The sequence below is a fragment of the Periplaneta americana genome, chromosome 6, assembly GCF_040183065.1.
Source record: "Periplaneta americana isolate PAMFEO1 chromosome 6, P.americana_PAMFEO1_priV1, whole genome shotgun sequence".
Lineage (NCBI taxonomy): Eukaryota > Metazoa > Arthropoda > Insecta > Blattodea > Blattidae > Periplaneta > Periplaneta americana.
In genome coordinates this window covers 19,140,791-19,161,065 of record NC_091122.1, presented here as the reverse complement: position 1 = coordinate 19,161,065, position 20,275 = coordinate 19,140,791, and the positions used below count along the sequence as shown (strand labels likewise).

Sequence of the window (20,275 nt, the reverse complement as noted above, 5' to 3'; positions counted from 1 at the left end):
ATTATAGAGCTCAATGGTTGCACCACCGATTTGTTTCAGAAATTGGTAGCCTTGATAAGATTTTGACGGGTGTTAAAGACAAATGACTACATAAATTGCGTACAGTAGAGTACATTACATAAAAATGTACACACAGATTTCTCCCGTTTATTTACATATTAATGGCAACTTAGCAATGCATAGCGTTTATGACGTTCGTTTAATTTAAGATATGATTCACTCAACCTATTCAGTGTAAATTAGCGGTGAGTAATGCCTTTTGTATTACCTTTCAATAGGCTATATGGAATCATTTGTTAACGTGATGTATTCTTTGTTATTAACGCTGTCAACTGTTAATCTTTTTTGCTTGATAACATGGGGCTTTGTCCTATAAAATATATGCGTTTAATTATGTTTGCGAATTATAGGTACAAAAGATAGAAATAACCTATTACAGGGCTATAAAGACATTGATATAAACAGATTTGAAGAAATGGGCCTTGCAATAAATCAAGGAAAATCAATGGCTATATGCATAAAGGATATTCTAAAATAGGAATCCGGTAATTTGCTAGGAGACGTCGTTGCATATAGACCACTTTTACACTAAATCTAACTTTAGTATATACAACTTATAATAAAACACTAACCTAACCTGTCAAAGATTAAGGAAAAGGTTAGGTCAGGTCAGTTTAGGGTTTTAGTATATCTTGCAAAAACAAATTTTAGGTTTAGTGTAAAAGTGGTCTATATGCAACGATGTCTCCTACCAAATTACCAGGAATCCTTAGATTTCGTTTCGTTTGAAATTCCACCCCTTCAGATATTAGAGCATAGCGGGACAAATATTACAGTTGAGCCGATATTCCTACAATAAGCATAGAATATGCCCACTAGGCGTAAACTTTTGTAATGAGATCATCCTTAAGCCCACTGCTATACTTCTTAATCTCAGGAATAAGCTGGAAATTTTAGTAAGCTTCCCACTATTACAGTCTGACCAAAAACTGATTGTTCATTTAGAATGCTCAACAGAATAGGAATAAGTACACTCAAATTGAATAGATATTTCACACATCAATGTAGCAGTGCCATTTTTGTGGTATAAATTAAATGCATTGTATAATTTGGGGAATAAGTTTATTTTTCATCTTTTCACAGAATAGGCCTATCATAAAACAAAATTATCATTTTTGTTATGGTCTATTACTGATTACTGTTACTACTCCTGCTTCTACTACTATTATAGTGCACTATTTGATTAAACATTAGTCATTAGAGTTGAAAGTTTTAGTAAGCCATAGCATTTGTCGTCCAACCTTTGGACCTTACAAAGTAGGAGTTACTCTGTTTATGTTTGTGACGTATAAATTAAATTTATAGTTGAGAATAAAAAGAGTAGGGCTATTAATAATTTTAAATCTTTAAATGTACGTATATTTTCTTTTACATTCATTCTCTATCGTCTAAACAGAGTTCCAATGCAATACAAATACTAAAATATTAGTTCAGTGTAGAAAGTTAAAAACGCGTGTGCATGCCATGAAGATGGTTGAGTCGTGACGATGGAGCTCTCATGGTTTCATACCACTTTATTAGAAGATGAATGGTATAATTAGATACCGGTATATGTTATATGCATTATTTATCAAGGATATTCTAAAATTTATGGTAAAAAATCTTTGTGCCATGAATCGAATTCTCTTTTTTTCTGTTTGCTCTTATGACTGAGATAATTAGGTTTACATTACCTACCTCAGCTCAGTAACATACAGACTCTTAAATAACGTAATACAATCTGTAGAGTTAGAATTAAACAATACTTTCCATTCTATTGAAAAGGTGTCACAACTAAATAGATGAAATTAAGGAAGTGATATCGCAGTTATTTCACGTTTTTTTTTTAATGTTGACAGAAACTAATGGAAACAGAGTCTACACCACTGCTGCTGCGACCAGCACCATGGGATCCTCGACGGAGCACCATTGCAGGTGGTTTAGTTCTTGTGACCCTGACACTGGAACGCTTAGCATTTTATGCATTAGTAGCGAACTTGTTCCTGTTTTTAAGTTTGGGAGGATGGTCACCTCGTGGATCCATGACAGCAGTGCTAATCTTAGTTGGTGTAGCACACTTCTCAGCACTAGGCGGTGGTTGGCTGGCTGATGGATTGGTAAGGAAAGCTGAGTTCTCTTTCGTTACATGCACATGTGTAGAAATATTTAAGAGAATATAAAGTTTGAAAGCATCTAATTAACTTGATTTCCATTACATTACAGTTCTGCATTTATTTATGAAAAAGCTATAAACTTGGTACAAGCTGGTTTCAGAGTTGTGTCAATTATATCCCTTAGTACGTACAAGTCTTTGTTCAATTGGTATTTTCAAGAAGATTCATGCAGAATATGCCACATATAGTAGCATGCTGATGTTGTATTCAAAAAGTCCGTTCGATGTTTATCCTAAAAAGAGTATGAATTTTGATATGGTACTTACAGTAGTACCGGTATTCTTGTTTATATCTCAAATAGTTATAAGATTTGTTCTAACATTTGTGAAATAGGCACATAATTTTGGCTACATGAGAGTGTTCATTCCTTTCGTGTATGATGGGCCTATTTTTGAGTAAGCTGATTGAGGAAATGTATATATATATATATATATATACACACACACACACACATGTACTAATGCCATCAGCTTGTCTTTTGACATTTTTAGTTTTCTCTCCTGCCAGTGGCTTACATGTAACTCACTTCTGAGATTGGGATGCCTAGAAAGTTGATCATGTATGATTACGTGGTGCCAGGTGAGGTCTAAATCGAAACTTAACCTAAATTCCAGACCATGGACGAACATGTAGGAACAAATTCCTTTTAAGGAATAATTTCTGTGTTCTGACCGAGAATCGAACCCTGGACTTCATGAACTATAGCCAGAAGCTCTGACCACTAGACCATGAGGCTTGTCGTCTCTATGATAAAACAAGGAAAGATACCCAAATCAAATTGTATAAAATTATAGCAAACCTAACTTTATTAGAACATGCCCATTGTGCAACTCAAACCAAGAAATGGATTCGGAACACCTCAAAATCTGTGCTTCAGTGGCTGGTCATGATAATATCTTTGAAAAATATTGGAGTGCAAGAGGTCAAATGACTTTATTGTCAAACGCCTGGCATTAGAAAACAACAACAACAACTTTATTAGGACAAGGTAGAGTATTGACTGGCCACTATGATAAACATGCGAGAACAATCTCTTACCTAATTTCTTTTAAAATTTTAACAAAAATTTCACAAACATAAATACATAAATTATTAATTTCATCATAATTACAAATAAACGACAGTTCAATAAAAAATTTCAATAAAATAATTAAATATTAATAAATCAAAAGTTAATAAAATAAAATTTTAACAAACTTAAACTGATAGTTATTATAAAACCAACACTAATAAAAAATAACTAAAATTATAAAAATATACTAAAGAGGTTATCCCCCATAACATTTGTATTAATAAAATACAAACTAAAAAGATAGAAGACTTGAAACCAGTCTGACATATACAGATTAAACTAACAATTACACCACCAACTAATCTAATAGAAATTCAAATATAATAAATACAGATAAATTAATTGAAATTATAAATACATGCAATAAACCATACTCTCCCAATTTTAATAGTACACCAACCAAAATTATTGACTCTGAAACCGGAGTTTCAACATGAGCCTTGGGTAATCATAAATTAACTAAAAATATTGGTATCTTAACCAAAAATGCTATAATTATACACAAATAAAATAAATTATTAATATAAAAATTATTCAATCACTGCCAATGTGGCACTATAAACCAATTTTCAACACTTTTATCACAGCCACAAAACATTTCAATTCTTACTGTACTATATTGTGACAGCGACGTGAGATTCGAACTCACGACCAGCGTCCCGCAAGAGAGCCGACACGGGCTCCACGGAGCACTGAGGGATGGCGCATGGCGGAGAGAAGAGAGGGGAAAGGGCCTATGCGGCAAGGGAGTTTCCGCGCGCATCTGGTGCTGGCAGAGAGGAGAAGGATCTGGATTGTTCTCGAGAGAGCTATCTCTGCACACCCGTAGAAATTTCTCGCAACTATGATTTTGCTATAAAAGAAGAAACGCGAGCGAACCTGAGTAGTAGTTTTCAGTTTATTCAGCCATTCAGTGAGTAAGCCAGAGCAAGCAAGCCAGTCTTGTGTACCGGAGTTCGACTCGAGTGTGCGTCCGCAACTGTGTCAGCATCTGAAGGCCTGAGTTCGAGTGCAGTGGACCGCAGTTGGAGGGACCTGAGTTCGAGTGCAGTGGACCGCAGTTGGAGGGACCTGAGTTCGAGTACAGTGGACTGTCTCTGAAGGTCTGTGGTTCGAGATACTGTGAACTCGAGTGACTGAGCTAGAAGAACTGAGAACTGACAGTTCTGATTTGTAAATAGTGCTTTGTAAATATTAGTTAAGATTAACAGTTCATTGTTGTTCGTAATAGTCCAAGTAAATTGTCATTGTCGTTTGTGGAGTGCAATAACGAACGCTGTGTTGCTGTGCAGAGAGCAAATCCCATTGTTGCCGAGAGCGTTAATTGTGAATTGTAGAAAGGAATTATTATTGTTGAGTTGAAATAAATTTACAATATATATGGAATTATCACTATATGAACGAACTAAATGTAATTATTATGAAAGTCGCCATATTTTCTTCCAGGAATTACGATAAAATACGATCCACTTCCACTAGATGGCCCACGACACAAGTAGCAGGGTTGGTAATACATGCAAATGAAATTATACCAAACGTGAGGAATGTTACTACAGGTGTGTAGTATTATGTGACAGGTTAGGTTAGGTTTGATTAGGTGTGTAGTATTATGTGAGGTTAGGTTAGGTTTGATTAGGTGTGTAGTATTATAACCCACTCTCACAGTAAGAAAATATGGCCATATTCTTCATTCACTTACCACTATTTTCGTTTATAAGTAAAGTATGTATTTAGTGGGGGTTGGATGGGCATACAGCTCTCCCAGTGATCACATCAATTTCTAATAATCAGTACTATAAATCCAAGGTATCTCTTAGTCTCTGCATACGATCCATTTATCTTAATGTCGTCTGTCATCTGATATCTTCTTCTGCCTCAAACTCTTCTTCCATTCACCATTTCTTCCAGTGCATCCTTCAGCAGACAGTTTTTTCTTATCCATTCTATCATTAATACTTATTTAATAATAATCATATAAAGTGTTATAATAATTTTGAAACACGGCATTCATTCATAGTTTTCTGCCCAAGGGCAGATCTTTCCCTGCAAACCCAGCATTCTCCAGTCCTATTTTCTGCCTTCTCTTAGTCTCCACATATGATCCATATATCTTAATGTCTTCTATCATCTGATATCTTTTTCTGCCCTGAGCTTTTTTCCTGTTCACCATTCCTGCCAGTGCATCCTTCAGTAGGCAGTTTCTTCTCAGCCAGTGACCCAACCAATTCCTTTTCCTCTTTTTTATTTTAGTCAGTTATTTTAAGACACTTTATCAACTGCTACGGTTATGTAGTGTCTGAATGAGATGAAGTTGATGATGTCAGCGAAATGAGTCCAGAGTCCAGCGCCGAAAGTTACCCAGCATTTGTTCTTAATGGGTTGAGGGAAAACCTCGAAAAAAGCCTCAACCAGGTAATAACTTGTCGCAACCAGAATTTGAACTCGAGTCTGCTCATTTCACAGTCAGGCATGCTAACATTACTCCACAGCAGTGGACCTTTTTCTCTTCCTGATCAGTTTCAGCATTATTCTTCCTTCATCCACTCTTTCCAACAGAGCTCCATTTCTTATTCTCTCTGTCCATTTCACATGCTCCATTCTTCTCCATAATATCCACATTTCAAAGGTAGCAGAAATAACTAAAATGCTCTCTCAATTAATATCACTCAATAAAAGAATTGTATTCCAATGGATACCATCCCATTGTGGAATCCTGGGAAACGAGAATACGGATGCACTAGCAAAGAAGGGCAGCACTGCTACTTACAGACCTGTTACTAAATCTACATATTACTCTGTGAAAAGATTTATTAAATCTACATATTTAAACTTCAACAAACAAAATTTGATAGCACAATCTCAAGGGAAAAAGTGGAACTCTCTGCATCATAATCCACAGTTAATTCCCGATTTACCACGAAAATCGTCTGTAGCTGTATTTAGATTGGCAACAGGCCATGATTGTTTGGCAAAACACCTGCATAGAATTGGAATATATCAGTCCCCTAACTGCCCATTGTGCAACTCAAACCAAGAAATGGATTCGGAACACCTCAAAATCTGTGCTTCAGTGGCTGACCATGATAATATCTTTGAAAAATATTGCAGTGCAAGAGGTCAAATGACAAATGACTTTATTGTCAAACGCCTGGCATTAGAAAACAACAACAACATTTCAAATGTTTGTCGTTTCTCTTCACTTCGTCGTAATGTCCATGTATGTGCCCCATACAATGCCACACTCCACACAAAGCACTTTACTAATCTCTTCCTTAGCTCTTTTTCCAAAGGTCCGCAGAAGATGCTCCTTTTTGCATTAAAAGCTTCCTTTGCCATTGCTATCCTCCTTTTGACTTCTTGGCAACAGCTCATGTTACTGCTTATTGTACACCCCAAAAAGGCTGTATACTGTATATAAAGTAATTAAATTAAGACAGAATTACCGTGTTTATTTACAGGTTGGCAGATATTGGGCTCTTGTTATTGGGCTTATTCTGTATGTAATTGGGTTCACAATGCTGACAATCATGGCTAGTGGTGTTCTCTGCCATCGGAGTTCCACAAATCCGTCATGTGTACCTGAGACATATGGTATACTGATTTGTGTGGGTATTGCTGGAGGAACTGTACGTGCCAATATACCATCATTTGGAGCCGAGCAGGTAATTTCGAATGTATATTGAGCCGAGCAGGTAATTTCGAATGTATATTGAGAAAGAGGTAAAAAAGACTTTCATTAAGTGGACTTTTGTTAAACTTGATATGTAATGCTTTCAAATCTGAATCCGATTAAATATCCCCAGTTATATTGTAATAAAAATATTATGTGATATTCATTTTAGTGTGCAAATACGACATTAGAAACAACTTTAAAACAGAACAACTCAATAAAGTTTTCAGAAATAGACTTTTGGGTATTCCATCATATCCTGAACTTACATTTTCAAAGTTTTGGAACTATATACAGGTTTCATCATCAAGGTAAGTATTAAGATAGATGGACACCTACTCTGTTGAACTCGTTACGTCTTGCTACTCCAGGTGACTGGTCATACTTATCTGTCCTGATAATGGAACCTGTATGTTATGTTCCAGGACATGGTGGAATACAAAGTCTATTTCTGACAATATTCACCAAGAAAGCCTAAAAACACATACAATAAAGTTTTTTAAACACTTTTTTAAATTGGTTTTTATTTATATTCGCTTTAGCTGTGAGGTTAATTCGCGACTTCGACATTGATTATTGCTATGTATTGGCATGTATGATTGAGGAAACCACTAAAAGCCCCAATCAGATTGGTCGGCCCTGGGATTTGAACCTGGGATCTCCCAAATGTAACTCCAGTGTTTTACCTCTGAGCCAACCTGCTTAGTAGTAGATTGACTTATAAATGCATCTTAAATACGACCTGTTATACTTCACTGATAGGATAGAAAGTTTTGTACTGTATTGAAATTCAAAATTTAAACAGTTTCTAATGAAATCATTCCTATTGACAAAGGCAGAAGAAACATAGCAAATACAATAGTTTATGTTATATGTTAAGATAGATTAATTTGCCTTGATAACTTACATGACTGTGTTATTATTAGAGTTAAGATTTTGATGACCTATAAATTACCAAAAAAATTACCTAAAACAAGTGCATACTTCTACAAAAATTAATAAGAAAGAAAGATCTTTGTGTTATTAGATACCGGATATAACAAATGCACATAATTGATGTAACTTTTGAAATTACTTTCTCTGTCATTCCATAAATGGAATACAAAAATAGTATTTAGTGACATATGAATTGTCTTGTTCTATTAATTCCATGTTAATTTCTTAAGGGTTGCAATATATAAGAAACATTTTATGCAAGTTTTCAGAATTAAAACTCTTTTAAATATGCTACAGTTGAGAATAATGGACCTCAAAGCAACACAGAGAAGAGTTTATTTTTTGAGAGAATGGACGTTAAAATAATGTTACTCAATTCATAAAGAAACTTGTTAACATAATAAATTATCTTTGGTACCGGTAACATACTATATAAAATACAAAATATTGCAGATTTATGTCCAAAAATCTATGAAAATGATCATAAAAGTGTCTTAATAAAAGTAAAGCAGAGTGCTCTTACTAAAGAATAATACATTTGAGTCGAATATTGATAAAACACTCCATTACTGAAGGAGACATTTTTTTCGCTATACCGGATTAAGATTGCAGAATCATAATATGCTAGCCTTAGTTATAATTCTTGATCATCACATTGGTGAGCATCTTCTTTTCTCTCTTGTTACATAATTCCGTCGAATTGATAAGTCTTTACATGTTGTACTAGTTATTAATAGAAGGAAAGCTAAGTGGATCAATAATTATTTATGCCTTTACACTTACAAAACATATGTAGGCCTATTGTTACAATATGTGTTACAATTTATTAATATTTCTTACAGGTTAAATACGGTGGTGCTGATTCTTTGCGAAAATTTTTCAACTGGTACTACTGGTGTGTCAATACTGGAAGTTTGTTGGGAGTTGGTGCATTGTCTTATGTGGCACTGGACATGCCAGCAGGATTCTTGCGAGCTTTTGCTGGAGCAGGAGGCTGTTTATTGGTGGCTCTGATACTTTTCTCTGTTGGACGTCCTTATTACATAGTGCATCGTCCCTCTGGTTCAGTTCTTAGGTCCATTCTGTGCATATTGCGTGATGCAATTGGAGGTCGATGTTGTCAGATGAGACAGACAAGTATACAAAGGTAAGATATTGTAAACTACTGCAGCTAGCTAAACAAACATTTACATGAATTCACAGAACATATACTAAATAGTCGGCCTGGGTGGCGCAGTCATTAGAGTGCTGGCCTTCTGTGTCCGAGGTTGTGGGTTCGATCCTGGCCCAGGTCGATGGCATTTAAGTGTGCTTAAATGCGACAGGCTCATGTCAATAGATTTAGTGGCATGTAAAAGAACTCCTGCAGGACAAAATTCCAGCACACTGGCGAAGCTGATATAATCTCGGCAGTTGCGAGCATCGTTAAATAAAACATAATTAAAAAATTTGACATGCACGTTGATATTAATAAATAATATTATTATTATTAGATAATATTTTGTCTCTTTAGTTATTGTGTGGCCTATGTATAATATGTATGAGCGAGTAGATTTCATCTTTATGACATTGATATTAATTAAAAATTGAAATAGATTAAAAATACTGAGATGTACACAGAGAGTTGTATTAAATTAATTTGTTTACAAAAGTATCATTGTTTGTGCAGCTCACCAGTGCTTGAACGCCGTAGCCGTTCACATTCACAGCAGTCAGTTGGTCGTCAGAGCCCAGCACTTCCTGCACAATCCCCATCATGGCTCGACTATGCCAAGATTCGGTATGGGGGCAGTCATCATGATGCTGCAGTTGAGGATGTTAAACGCCTGGGAGTAATCTTAATATTGTTCACATGCCTGCTTCCATATTGGCTTGTATTTTTCCAGGTATGCTATTGAATTAGTCTTTTCGTATCCTACGTCATCTTTAAGATTTAATTGTGCCCATTATGCTATTCCAAACAACTGGCTCAACAGAATAGGTGACCCTTCAGGTCATATTAATTTGCCCTGATGGTGCAGGTTATGATATATTGGAAATGTTAAGTTTCAGGAGACGGTGGAATACCCAAAAACCTGCTTCTGAAAGCAGAAGCCGTGAAATCCTAAAATCTAGTTGTGGTTTGATCATAGGGTTGGAGGGGGGGGGGATTATGTGAAATAGAGATAAAGGATTAAACTCAGATTAATTTTACCTGTGTGATGTTTTCCAGATTGAGACAGGATTTCAGGAACAAGGATTGCATTTGAAAATTGGTTTCCCTCAAAATGGCAAAAGCAGCAGTTTCAATGTAAGTCTTCTTTCCTTCTCTTGAATTATTTTAAAACTGTAAGAAATTCATAAAATAGTAATTAAGGAATTTGAATATCTAAAGGCCAGTCTCAGAGTGAGACATCACATTAATCTTCAGTTATACCCCAGATCAATATAACAGATTGATCAGCCTTATGGGCTTTGAAGGCAACAACTTTTATCAATTTCACTATGCTGCCATCTAGCAACTGCTGAAGAAGTCACGTTATAACTCTTATTTGAATTGCATGGCGCAACTGTACTTCCATCTAGTGGTCATTACCAATCGACAGTGGCGATCCTGGTGGTTTTTCTCTTCCACATGTTATCGTTTTTAACATGGGGATTGTCAATCTGTTATATATGTGATCAGGGGTTATACCACAGTCTAGTATATACAGTCACGAAGCTTGAGTTTATGAGGGTACTAGGAACAATAGACTGTGCAGGTACTATTTCGCATTGTCTGTAATGAGGTGATAGTAGCGATCCTAGTGGTTAGCAACTATCTATCGATGCATATTTACTACGTATTAAGCTTCGTGACTGTATATACTAGACTGTGATTATACTTAATTGCGAATGTTTGATTGTATAAATAGTTAGTTTAGGTTATTTCGTCTTTTCGTATCCTACGTCATCTTTAAGATTTAATTGTGCCCATTATGCTACTCACTTCAAACAAATGGCCCAACAGAGTAGGTGACCCTTCAGGTCATACTAATTTGTCCTGATGATGGAACTTATATTAGATATTTATACATTTGTTTAGCACTTGTAACTACAAATGTATTGGAGGAATAAATTTGGTTAGAAAGATTGAAATCAAGTTTTAAAAAATAACATTACTTTTACACAGATGCCCACTGCGTGGCTGTCTCTCTTCGACCAAGTGTTTATTCTTGCACTGATTCCACTCATGAATGGTGTTGTATACCCCACACTGGATCGGTTTGGTGTTCGTGTTTCTCTTCTTACAAGAATAGGTACGTATAGACAGTCAGTTTATCTAAATATAATATTCATTTCTTCATAACAAATTAAAATCAGCTTAAGGATGAAAAAAGTAAATTCTTAATTATGTCTTGAAACTTACAGAAATCCTCAATACATCCACTGAAAGAGCAGTTTAGATTGGGAGTTTTATCAATCTGCAAATTGCCTTGACATGACGTCACATTTATACAAATTATGAGGCTCACATTTACAATACGATTTAAATCTACGAACTGTTGCCTACTTTTAATTCCAGATTCCTTACTAAAATTGCACAATATATAGAGACGAAACATGAAAGAATTTTTTTGAGATTCACTTCAATTACATTTGTTCCATGCAGCCATTGGAATGGGTTTTAGTCTTCTGTCCGCAGCATCAGCTGGTGTTTTGGAGTTCTTCTCTGTTCTGCGATGGAAAGAAGGGTAATTATTGTTATTAATCTTGTATTCTATTTTTACATCTACCTTTGTTATTATTATGATTTACACAGAAATTAATAAATACAGTTGGGCCCAATAGTATGCAGATTTTCTAACTTGTTACATTATGGACGTAGAAAAGTGCAGTTGCATCTTTTCGATTGCTCACAGAGCACGACTGTCAAAACATTTGAACAGAATTCGAATTATTTGTTCACCACTTCGTCCATTGCGAAGTCTTCAAGAAGAAATGGATCAGAATCATCTTCAGCATTGTCCAGCTCTTTCCTCTAGACTCACTGTGTGTGATAAATATTGGAGAGCAAAGGAGTTAATGGCTTTATTGCCAAGAACTCAGCATTAGTTAACAACAACAACAACAACATTATGGGGAGCAGTGCAATGAATTTGCTGTTAAATATGATAATGGACAAAGAAGAGTTTTCAACAAGTTATATTTTTCACCTTTCCTTTATGATATTCACTTTTTTCTTTATCTTCTGCTTGTCATCCTCATGTAGACCATTTTTTTTATTGCAGTGTGATTATTTTTGTTTTTGTAGAAGTAATTTCTTGTGCATATAAACTTGTCCTCGTATGAATGGCACATGAATTTAAATTACAGTATGTAGCTTGATTATTAGAGGCGTATTATTCTTGTAACTTGAGGAAAACATTGTCTCTTACATGTGTGAGCCTTAGTGAAATAAACGAAAATTAATATATTTTAAAATTATATATTTTTTAAACATATTTTTTATTTAATTTATAAAGAACTCCATTAAATATTTCTAGGTTTATATGAACTGTGGCATGCATAAGAAACTCTTTGAGTCAAAGTTTAGTACCCAGTGAATAACTAGTACAAGTACATTGTGCAAAAATACCTTTCCTTGAATCTTTATATCATAAGCTGTATTAATAGTAGTCTTACATTATCGTTTTCAGTTCCAAATCGTGCTTATTTGTTTATATGGCTGTCTATTTTTGCAGGCATGGAATTAAACAGGTGATTCACAATGTGACATACAATGCCAGTGACATTTCTCTGCTATGGCAGGTACCTCAGTATTGTTTGGTGGGATCAGCAGAAGTGTTTGCAGGTGTTGCTGGTAAGTAATCAATGAGGAGTAATTATTATGATCCTGTACTCACTAAAGAATGAACTGATATACGAAGCATGATCAAATGAAACCCGTTTTCCCTACCTAAAATACCGGCAAATTCTTAAAGTTTCAAGACCTTAGGTAGTCTGTCCTTGAAGTATGATTGTGTAATATGTGACGTGATGGTTGCCTTGTGTAGAACAGTTTGGGTCTATATACAGGAAATGTGTGCATGTTAGGTGCATATTAATGTGGCTACTGTTATTTCAAAATCATTCAAAGGAGAAATGTTCAGAATGTGTTTGCGAGGAAAAGGTGAGAGGCTGTGGACAACTGAGCTTATAGCCTTCATTTGTCATCATGTGACTTTGATTTGTTTTAACCTTTAAGGAAAGCTCTAAAAGGGCACAGTAGCTGCAGTGGTGATATGGCCCAATTTTTTCACTAGCTATATCTGATACCTCACCATACAATGGGATGCCTGCATAAATGCCTATGGAGATTTTTAAGGAAACCCACTGCATTCATTTATCCAGTTGTCAGTATCTTATGTCTTTCAAAACAATAGGATGCCTGTGTGAATTCCTATGGAGAGGTTTTCTAAAATATGCTGTCACAGTGGTCTACTGGCTAGAACGTTGGACTTAAAATCCTGTGAACCCAGGTTCGATTTCCAGCATATCCCTGATTTGTAATTTGTGTTATGCAAGCCTATAGTCCAAGTAACACAGAGATTATCTCAGGGAGCTCCAGTTATCCTGCAGCATCCCAATAAATCTCCATCATCTCATCTCATCTCATTACAAGTGTAGCAAGTGTGGTGCACCTTGGGCAGCGACTCTATCGGTAAATTGTTTACACAACTGGCTGTGTATGGGTGAATGATAAACAATGAAATACCCGCCATTGGTATTAAAACATTCTAAAATTATATCAGCTCTTGTCAGTTTCATTTCATCATGTCTCGTAACAGAAAAATATTGTTTTGATGAAATGAAAATACAAAACAACAGAGATTTACCGGTATTATTTTTATGAGGAATGTTAAGAAGTTTGACTATACATTATGGTAAAACTATGGATGTAACTTTGAATATTAATTTAAATAAATTTAGTAGCTTTTTTAAATTTTGAATTGTATATTTTTTGTATGTGAATATACTAAAACAAAAGTTTGAAGTAAAGTTAAAGTAAATGCTGTTAACTTTGTTCAAGACGTTATCGTTTCTTTTAGCTGAATCCCTATATTTAAGGATACTGAACTATTCTCATGGCAGTAATAAAGGTAACTTACGTGAGTAAACTTCATTAAGTTCTGACAAAGACATGTATGACTTTTCTGTTAAATCCTAAAAATACAATTTTTAAATGTTATATCACGTAGTTGTGGGAATCAGTTTATTCTGTTGATAAATTTAAAGACCATGAATTGGTAATTTCGGATTCAAGACAGGCAGGAATGGGATTTTTCATTTCGCCTTCACTTTCATAATGGCTGCAGAGTTTTAAGATTGAGTGCCAGGTTTTCTCAAGAAGTGAAGGTCGTCTAGATCTAGTGTTCAGGATCGAAAAGCATAGAGACTCTACTTCCTGCATGTCCCATTGGTGTTTGCTTAGACTTTTATCTCTATCTTATCACTTTGTTATATGAAAAAGTCAGTCTGTTGACTTACGGACTTTTCCATGACCTGTTAGTCAATTGGTGCGCCCCTTTTGGGTGATAACTAGCAGAGGGTAAATATGAGTACTTAGGAACAAGACTGTTCAGTTGTACAGCATAGTCCATGGCGTAATTCCTGCTATCAATTCACTTTAAAGAGAAAAAAAAATGCCAATACACGTACCAGTGAAATCTGTCAGACTAAGGCAGGAGAGAGGATGCCGAGGTTACAGCTACTAAGAAGGGGGTACTAAAAGACGACAGTCGAGGAGTCTTATACCCACTTGGAATGTAGTCATGCCTTTTAACCCTTAACCCAATTAACTCCAACTGACTATTCTCCACATCTAGCCTGCAAGGCTTGCCTACACTACTATGTCTATCCATCCATGGTGCTACAGTACACAAGGGACCAAGGGCAAGCCAAACAACTGCCATCTAGCAGTCAGATGTGTAACTACAAGACGAGGAGATAGGGATGCTGCATGATCAACGCTATGAGTCATCATAGGTGTTATTAATCTATTTTTCGCCTCCACTACTAACTTCTCAAAATAATTTTTATAATTTTTAGTCGGATCAATAGTTCAAAACATCCTGTATTTACTACCAATAGTGATTATTATAGACACCATAAAACGATGAATTTAAACATGTAAATCGTGAAGAAAAAGTCATTTTCGTACTTATTTTGAATGTTTCATTGTCGAAAATAAAATAATGGAATTATGTCACCGATGAATGTACGATTCAGCAATAATCGTAAAAAAAAAGTTGCGTTTAATGAAAAAAAAATGGCAAAATTCGCAAAAAAAAAAGGCAAAAAGATCAAAATTCGCGACTAATCGCGATCGTAAAATTGTCTACAGAATGGGTCTCGTTCATACGTATAAAAAATTTAACTCTCTGACTCAATTAGCAGAAATTCGCGAAAATTGGTTGTCCTACAATTGCACAGAGCAAGAATTCATGAAAGAATAATGAAAACATTTTCCAAGTTCTTATAGGAGCAGCTCCGCCTCAGAGATTTTGTTTAGGAGCCACAGTTGAGTAAATTAACTATACTCTCGATGGTAAAGTGCTTGTGAACCAGCATAGAGTAAGGGATGTAAAGGAAAAACGTTAAAATCTGAAAAAAATTATGCAGGAACAAATTGGAGAATGAGGAGTTTTTTTGTATTTCTTTGAATGTGTATAGAAAGTGTTTATACTGCATGTTTGTGTGTTTTTCTTGTACAGGTTTGGAGTTTGCATATTCTGCTGCTCCTCGACCTTTACAGGGAGTGGCTATGGGAATGTTCTCTGCTATGGAAGGTGTTGGATCCCTGCTTGGTACAGCCCTTATTTCAGCACTGAGTCCTGTGTGGATTAGACATGATTCACAGCACTTCCAAGGTCACTTGGATTACTATTTCTTCTTACTGGCAGGAATTCAGGGATTAGCCTTTGTTCTTTTTGCCAGCTGGTTACTAGTAAGAAGGTACCGCACTCTGAGGCAAGAAATACCAGTTGGTATTGCAACTTAACTCTAGTCATAAATTATCACGTTACAGTTGCGTACTAACTGGAGAGAGGAGAAGAGATCGTGATAAAGTAATTATTATAACGTATTATATAGTGTCTGATAAGTCCTATTGCACCAGCTTAAAGAAACAATAAAGCCTTCATATCGCATATACAAACTAGTGTGGGAACAGTTAGGCATGTGAGGGGAGATGTGAACAACTGACTTCGCTAAATAGATACGAAATCATTTTAAATACAAGTAAGTATGCAGCTATTCTATCACACTATATCACAATTTAAATCTTTATAATATATACTAATTACAATAAATAAAATCAGGTGAACTTAAATATTATGAAGGCCATATTAGTTAAATGCATATAAATGCCATTTTAATACAAATTTTGCTGGTGCTTACAGCTAGTAAGCTGGCTGCTTATTGTTTCAGGCTGTTGGTTTAATGAATAACTCTCTGAGAAGTGAACATGTCTTGTCGCATCTAGTTACCGTATGAAAATGAGTCTTGAAATATTTAAATACATCTTTGACACATGACTATGTCAGATAACCCAGTTTAGCCATATGTTTGAGAGCAGAATTAATAGTCGTTAACTTTTACTTAATGTGATTTGTGTATGTGTATTTCTGCCCCTCAAGTATTTTAATATGAAGTAGGAACACGACCAACATATTGTGTACTTATATATCTGAGAACTTTAACTAGAAGGATTGTTTTATGAAGACTTTTGTAATGGAATATCTTTTGAGAGTTCTTATATTAGTACGAATGATGGGATCACTCATTGGCATGAAGATTCCATTTCAAATTCATTCACTGAAGTGATGTATATACATGAACCTGAATTTATCCCTTGCAAGTAAGTGACTGAGGTTTAACTACAGTTTTATACAAAAGATTTCCTTACCTTACTCATACATTCCACAAACCATGTTATCCATAAATACATTGCCATTAAATATTTTTTCCTATAATTGTTAGATAGGCCATCATTAATTTTGTTTGTAATAGAATTTAAATTATGAAAATAAAATTACAGTGAAATGCCAGTATAACGAACTTGAGGGGGTACTGTAATTATTTTCGTTATAGTGAAATTTCGTTAAACTGAAAATTGATTCAATTTGTCTACAAATTGTGTCCCACATTAGAGAATAACAGATATTGTACCTGGGTTAGGTTATTCTGTATATCCATATTATATTGCGACTTCAATAAGAATGCGATACCATAATGCATATTCGACAAATGAATAATTATTCTTGAATATTTTACAATATTTTATTATTCATCATGACCTTGTTAGGACCAAAAATTAAGTTTTACAGAGCAAAAAGTACGTTGAACAGGGTTATATGGGTTAGGGTTGTTACATTTACAGCAGGGGGATGAAACTGACAGAGGAGTTTCCGGTAGCAAGACTGTGCAGGCCGTTGTTTTGTTGCCCAATCACCAGAAGCGCTAAATGTTTCAATGGAATTTTCTGATTGGATGCTAGTGGGAAACACCATTGTATACGAGATATATCTCGCAGGCAACAGAAAGCCACACAACAACATAATAGCCGCCATATTTCTTTTGAGACGAGAACCTGATGACTGTTTTATGAGTCGTTTGTATGTTTGTTATTTAATTAAGAAAATAAATTAAAATTACATCAGAACAACTAATATTTTATTCCTACTTGTTCTGTTGAAATTTTGACTTATTATCTTAATTAAATAACATAAACACACAAAAATCATAACATTCATCTTTAACAATCTTTATAATTTGATCAACAAAACCACAAATATCACGCTCAAATTTTCAAATGTTAAGCTTCACAGCCAGACCACCAGGAGTGCACCACTTGTTCTCTGCTTCCCTGTCGTAACATGCGCCGTGCACTTCTATTATTTTGTTGTTCTCTGATTTACAGCCATCTTGTCAAATCGATTTCTCGAAATATTACGATCTACGAGACAGGATAGGTTCGATCACTATCTTCGAAAGTTCGATTTTATTAAACTGTTTCATTTATAAATTCAAGCCACAACAGTCGCGTCTACGGAAGTGCATTCGAAAACTCACTGAAACCAAGGGTGGCCAATGCCTAGCGATAACTCATTTACTATAAGTAATTTTTAACTGCTTATTAAGCTAATTTCGTTAAAATAACATTTTTTTGTAATGGGATGAATTATTATTACGTTAAACTTGAATAGTTCGTTACTTATGCGTTCTTTAATCTGAACATTTTTAACGTGTAAATTAATAGTAAAATGGCTAGGGCTGAAAAATTTGTAATTGCGGCATTTCACTGTAGGCGTATACTTGCATCTGAATAGTTATTGCCGATATACCAATTGTGCTCATAGAAATAAACTCTAGTTTCAGTATAAGCTCCTCACATTGTAGATTGGCATTGCTTGTATATATTATACTTACGGATAAATAAAGCTTGTGGATAATTTAAAACAATTAGGAAGTTTAATTTTAAAATGTGAAACATATAATCATAACCTCTTGAGCATAAACACGTACAGTATATGGTAAACATGATTTCTTTTAGTATCTTCAATAAGTCGAAAACATATATGTATTTTGATGTTTACAGAAGAGTAATTAGTGTTGTTCGAAAGGATGAAATGTTCTCTTCTACCTATGTACGTAAAATCATATTACTCGAGATGATTGTATTGTTCTTTACTGGTTTTTTATTTGATTCTCTGGTTTTTCCCACTACCTACAGAATGGGGAGTGAATGTATGCTACATGCATATATATAATGTAATTGCTGGCTTTGAATACATTTTATCTGTCATCCAATATAGTGCCTCAATAGGACTTATCGATGGCATTCAGTAATTGGAAAAAGGAAATGGCTGTAATTGTGTAAATTGAGAAATATTAAAAGACTGTCCATGTGCTTTTTTTTTTTAATTATTTTCATATTGAAGATAACTCCTTGCAAAGTGATATGCAAAATAGGTGATATAGAAATTTTTGAATGTGTGAAAGGACTGTGCAAACGTCCTGCTTGTAGTGATACTGTCTCACTTATTTTACATACAATTTTGCATAATGTATAAAATACCTAATTTATAACATTACAGATGTGTGTGTCCTGGAAGTACCCATGACTTTAGTACCTTTATATTTTTATTCTTTATGGGCAAAAGTTGCATGATGTCAGTTAAATGTGTGTAAATAATTTTTGTCTAATCATATACATGTCAGATGTAAAAGAGTTCTGTAATCAACCTGAAACATGTATATGTAAATATATGTATATTACATAAAAAGTATGTCAAATACCCTGAAATAATAAGAGAGACATTCATATACATAAATCAATAAAAAAATATACTACTAAAAAAATGTAAATGCTTTTTCTTTGATAAAAATTAAGGAACCCATTACGTTATCACAATTTGCCAGATCTGACAACCTAGAAGACAGTATTTGATAGTAGTCTTTCCATCTGATCGTCATCAGTATTTAGTTTTCCTTTATGATCTGTGGCTTATAATCGGGCTGTGCAACCTTAGCCAATGAGTCTGCGTAGAGGTCAAAGCGCTGAGTCATCTGAAATATTCAAACCAATGAAATAAGTTCAACAACAATTGTTGTATAATACATTAATGTTTTAAAGCTCTGCTACCTATTTGTTATTGCTACTCCAAACGTACAGATCACTGTATGCATTATTTCTGATGTAATTTAATTCATATGCAGTTTTATGATCCATAAGTACAATGATACTCACTTCTAAAGATATGCTAGAACTTCTATATTTTTTCTCTTTCTCTGCCAATCAGGAAGCGAATTAACAAAGAGCTTACAATGATAAATTCATATGATAACGGTACTGCAAATGTAGTTCACATTTACTATACGAAAGAGTTTTCAATTTGAGTCTGATACAGGGAGTGCCAAATATCACATATTTAATGTTAAAAGGAAGCTGCTCCGAAAATATCTTTGTGAAGAAGAGATCTCTAATATTGTTTGTAATATTAGAGCAATGAGATTATTTTTCGGAATCTTTTACAAAAACTATAATCAATCACTGTTAGTGTGACTTTTGTAAAATCAGTTCACTGTGAAATTCTCTTTCACATCCATTGGAGTAAGAAATTATTGAAATACTCATAAGAAACATATAACAGATAATTTCACTAGAAATACTACAAAATTTGATACATTTCTTTTACCAGTTAAATGGATGCATAAAGAAGAGGGGGAGTCATTTACTAACTAGCTAAGTGACTATCTTTGATAGGCATTTAAATACTGGTACCTATATTTAATCCAATTTGTAACGTCATCTAATGAACACATGTTAGAATTTTAAAATGGCTAGTGACATTTGCTACTTCTATGGAACATATTACTGTA

At 34.6% G+C, this 20,275-nt stretch overlaps 2 protein-coding genes across 2 annotated transcripts in view; one reads left to right on the top strand and one right to left on the bottom strand.

Annotated features, from left to right (window-relative positions):
* The first annotated feature begins 88 nt into the window (after positions 1-88).
* On the top strand, positions 89-18,804 carry LOC138701101 (solute carrier family 15 member 4-like). Its single transcript, XM_069827694.1, has 10 exons — positions 89-245; positions 1,899-2,156; positions 6,744-6,947; positions 8,734-9,038; positions 9,561-9,777; positions 10,104-10,181; positions 11,043-11,169; positions 11,523-11,604; positions 12,595-12,713; positions 15,607-18,804. The coding sequence occupies exons 2-10, from the start codon at positions 1,905-1,907 to the stop codon at positions 15,891-15,893; spliced, it is 1,671 nt and encodes a 556-aa protein (XP_069683795.1). The 5' UTR covers positions 89-245; positions 1,899-1,904; the 3' UTR covers positions 15,894-18,804.
* Positions 18,343-20,275, bottom strand: part of LOC138701103 (beta-ureidopropionase-like) — a 21,908-nt gene continuing 19,975 nt past the window's right edge. The window contains exon 9 of the mRNA XM_069827697.1: positions 18,343-19,462. Within this exon, the coding sequence (XP_069683798.1) occupies positions 19,376-19,462 (87 nt within the window). The 3' untranslated portion in view covers positions 18,343-19,375. The remainder of the gene's footprint in view (positions 19,463-20,275) is intronic.

What these genes read in the sequence shown, in the direction of transcription:
- LOC138701101 (XM_069827694.1), top strand. Translation starts at nt 1,905, where the DNA reads ATGGAAACAGAGTCTACACCACTGCTGCTGCGACCAGCACCATGGGAT. An exon ending in CATCATTTGGAGCCGAGCAG is followed by an intron (nt 6,948 to 8,733) that starts GTAATTTCGAAT and finishes TATTTCTTACAG; the next exon opens with GTTAAATACGGTGGTGCTGA. An exon ending in ATTGGCTTGTATTTTTCCAG is followed by an intron (nt 9,778 to 10,103) that starts GTATGCTATTGA and finishes GATGTTTTCCAG; the next exon opens with ATTGAGACAGGATTTCAGGA.